The 3935-nt window shown below is 61.5% G+C and overlaps 1 protein-coding gene across 1 annotated transcript; it reads left to right on the top strand.

The window, feature by feature from the left end:
- The first annotated feature begins 228 nt into the window (after positions 1-228).
- On the top strand, positions 229-1424 carry LOC133214521 (ETS domain-containing transcription factor ERF-like). Its single transcript, XM_061357466.1, has 2 exons — positions 229-381; positions 611-1424. Exons 1-2 carry the CDS (start codon positions 350-352, stop codon positions 1422-1424), a joined length of 846 nt encoding a protein of 281 aa, XP_061213450.1. The 5' UTR covers positions 229-349.
- Positions 1425-3935: the final 2511 nt, after the last annotated feature.

Raw genomic sequence — 3935 nt, 5'->3', positions numbered from 1 at the left:
GCCCGGCGCTGCCCGGCTCCTGCTGGCTCCCAGGTGAGCACCCAGCGATGGGGGCTCCCCCCCTCCCCGAGCCCCCCGTTCCCTCCCTTCCCGCACCCCACCGTGGGGAGCGGCGGCCGGGGGGTGATGTCCCCGTGCCCCTGAGGGTGCCGGCTCCCCCGCAGCGCTCTCGTTGGCGTCGGGCCCCGGCTCCCGGCAGATCCAGCTCTGGCATTTCATCCTGGAGCTGCTGCACAAGGAGGAATTCCGCCACGTCATCGCCTGGCAGCAGGGCGAGGACGGGGAGTTCGTCATCAAGGACCCTGACGAGGTGGCCCGGCTCTGGGGGCGCAGGAAATGCAAACCCCAGATGAACTACGACAAACTGAGCCGGGCGCTGAGGTGAGCAGCGGCTTCCCGAGCTCTGGAAGCGGCCCAGGATGAGGCTCGGAGCACGCTGGGCTATGGAAGGAGTCCGTGGCTTTAGATGAGCTTTAAGGTCCCTTCCCCGCTGTGATCCCGTGGTTCCGCTCCATCCTCAGGTGGATGTGGGGCGCTGGGAGGGGGGGGGGGGGCAGAGCCTTCATCATCCCATGGGAGCATCCCGGGGTGCCCGTGTCCGTCCCCATAGGTACTACTACAACAAGCGCATCCTGCACAAGACCAAGGGCAAACGCTTCACCTACAAGTTCGACTTCAGCCACCTCCTCCTCCTCCGCTGCCCGCTGTGGGATGCCCGCAGCCTGTGCCGGCCGCCTGCAATGCCGAGCCAGGTACGGGATCCACGGACCCCTCTGGGCACCCAGCACCATCCCCCCTGCTGCCACATCCCCTTCTTGTGCCCGCAGTGGGGTTCAAACGCGCTGCGCAGCCGGCACTGGGGTCCCCAGCACCCCGATGCGCTGGGCAGGAGGGAGAGCACCCCTGGGAGCAGTGAGTGTGGGGCCAGCACCCGGCCATGGGCACCGGCTCTGGGTGCTGGATGCGGGCCGCGGGGCTTGGCGCAGGCAGGAGGGCGCTGCCTGCATCCTGCCCGCGGTTCCTGGTCCCACAGCAGCACCCAGTGGCTGTGCTGGGAGAGGATGGGGAGCCCCATTCCCGCTCTCCTGTTGCCCTCAGGATACAGCTCCGCGGCCCCCCCATACTTGGGGGGCTCCTGCTGCCGGTTTGGGGGCCCGGAGCTGCTGCCCTGCCTGGCTGCCTGCCCCCCCCCGCTGGGACCCCCAACCTGGGACCCCTTCCCCTCCTGCCCCCCAGCTCCGCTGCTGCCCCCCAAGCCGGGGGTCCCCACATCCCTGCTCCTGCACCCCCGTTTTCCCTATGGAACGGGGCTGGAGCGCCCAACCCGGCCAGGACAGGAGAGCAAAGAGGAGGAGGAAGGCGCCACCGCTGGGGTGAAGCTGGAGCTCCAGGGCACCAGCAGAACAGGGGTGCCCCCCATCTGACCCCCCCATCCTCACCCTGGGACCTGGCCCCATGGCTGAGCCCCCCATGAGGTGGGGGGGGACCCAGATCAGCCTTTGACCACAATAAACCCGTGTGCAGAGGGGTCTGGCTGCTCTCAACTGCACCCCAAAGCCACATCCTTGACCCCAACCCCACCTATGGGGGGCACCCCCAAAGAGCCCATCAGCCCCCCCGTGCAGCGTGAAGCAGGTTGGGGTCGGATTCGGGGCGCATGGATCCGGATCCCAGATTCCCAGCACAGGGCTCATTTTCATTTTCACTTCTCCGTGGTTTCTGCACTGGGAATTCTGCCAGGGCAGGAATGGGGGGGGGGGGGAAGGTCTTCTTTTAGGGGACCCCAATGGCTCAGGGGGTGGTGAGGGATTGGGGTCTCCTTGTGGGGTACCTGGGGCTGAGCTCACCCCTTTCCCTTTGGGACCTGATCCTCCCCAAATCCCTGCGGGGGTTCAGGCCTCCCGTTCCTGGTACAAGGGGTCCAGGGGGACCCCTATAACAGGGGGTCCGTGGGCCAGCCCATGGCGGAACAGGGAGCACAGTGCCAGGCTGGGGGGGGGGTTCTCCCCAAACACACGTCTATAGGTCCTTCCAGATGTGATCCCCAAACCCATGTCTATAGCTCACCCCAGATGTGATCCCAAACCCATGTCTATAGCTCACCCCAGATGTGATCCCCAAACCCATGTCTATAGCTCACTGCAGATGTGATCCCCAAACCCATGTCTATAGCCACTCCAGATGTGATCCCCAAACCCATGTCTATAGCTCACTGCAGATGTGATCCCCAAACCCATGTCTATAGCTCACTGCAGATGTGATCCCCAAACCCATGTCTATAGCTCACCCCAGATGTGATCCCCAAACCCATGTCTATAGCTCACTGCAGATGTGATCCCCAAACCCATGTCTATAGCTCACTCCAGATGTGATCCCCAAACCCATGTCTATAGCTCACTGCAGATGTGATCCCCAAACCCATGTCTATAGCTCACTGCAGATGTGATCCCCAAACCCATGTCTATAGCTCACCCCAGATGTGATCCCCAAACCCATGTCTATAGCTCACCCCAGATGTGATCCCCAAACCCATGTCTATAGCTCACTCCAGATGTGCTCCCTAAACCCATGTCTATAGCTCACCCCAGATGTGATCCCCAAACCCATGTCTATAGCTCACTGCAGATGTGGATCCCCAAACCCATGTCTATAGCTCACTGCAGATGTGATCCCCAAACCCATGTCTATAGCTCACTGCAGATGTGATCCCCAAACCCATGTCTATAGCTCACCCCAGATGTGATCCCCAAACCCATGTCTATAGCTCACTGCACCCACCCACATAGCTCACCCCAGATGTGATCCCCAAACCCATGTCTATAGCTCACTGCAGATGTGATCCCCAAACCCATGTCTATAGCTCACTGCAGATGTGATCCCCAAACCCATGTCTATAGCTCACTGCAGATGTGATCCCCAAACCCATGTCTATAGCTCACCCCAGATGTGATCCCCAAACCCATGTCTATAGCTCACTCCAGATGTGATCCCCAAACCCATGTCTATAGCTCACCCCAGATGTGATCCCCAAACCCATGTCTATAGCTCACCCCAGATGTGATCCCCAAACCCATGTCTATAGCTCACTCCATGTGATCCCCAAACCCATGTCTATAGCTCACTGCAGATGTGATCCCCAAACCCATGTCTATAGCTCACCCCAGATGTGATCCCCAAACCCATGTCTATAGCTCACTCCAGATGTGATCCCCAAACCCATGTCTATAGCTCACTCCAGATGTGATCCCCAAACCCATGTCTATAGCTCACTCCAGATGTGATCCCCAAACCCATGTCTATAGCTCACTCCAGATGTGATCCCCAAACCCATGTCTATAGCTCACTCCAGATGTGATCCCCAAACCCATGTCTATAGCTCACTCCAGATGTGGATCCCCAAACCCATGTCTATAGCTCACTCCAGATGTGATCCCCAAACCCATGTCTATAGCTCACTGCAGATGTGATCCCCAAACCCATGTCTATAGCTCACCCCAGATGTGATCCCCAAACCCATGTCTATAGCTCACCCCAGATGTGCTCCCCAATACTAACGCTGTCTCTATGTCTCCCCCAATGCCTCACTATCCCCATGCCCCCCCACTCCGCTCTCCCCATTCACTCTGTGCCCCCCCCCCCCCGGGTCTCCCCATGCTCCCCCAACCCCCTGCTGTCCCCATGGGTCCCCTTTATCCGGTCACCCCACAGACCCCCCACCCCCCGGGGCCTTCCCCCGCGCCTCCTCCCCCGCTCTCTCCCCGCCGGCGCTGCCCCCTCTCGGGCCGCGGGGGCCGGGCGAGCCCGGGGATTGGGAGCGGGCTTTAGGCCTCTCCCTCGGCCCGGCCCCCAGCGCCGCCGGGCGGGTCGGGGGGGGGGGGGCCCGCTCCGCCGCCGCCGCCGCCTCCTCCTCCTCCAGAGCGAGCGGGGCCGGGATC

The sequence above is a fragment of the Neopsephotus bourkii genome, unplaced genomic scaffold (assembly GCF_033783945.1).
Source record: "Neopsephotus bourkii isolate Nb327-2 ecotype Australia unplaced genomic scaffold, CSIRO-AGI_Nbou_v1 NB_896, whole genome shotgun sequence".
Lineage (NCBI taxonomy): Eukaryota > Metazoa > Chordata > Aves > Psittaciformes > Psittacidae > Neopsephotus > Neopsephotus bourkii.
The sequence above is the reverse complement of the archived record's forward strand: the minus strand, read 5'-3'. Positions and strand labels throughout refer to the sequence as shown.

Excerpts from the sequence above, each read along its gene's own strand:
- LOC133214521 (XM_061357466.1), top strand. The coding sequence starts at position 350 with ATGAACTACGACAAACTGAGCCGGGCGCTGAG. Across the intron at positions 382-610 it reads AAACTGAGCCGGGCGCTGAG|GTACTACTACAACAAGCGCA; the intron begins GTGAGCAGCGGC and ends CCGTCCCCATAG.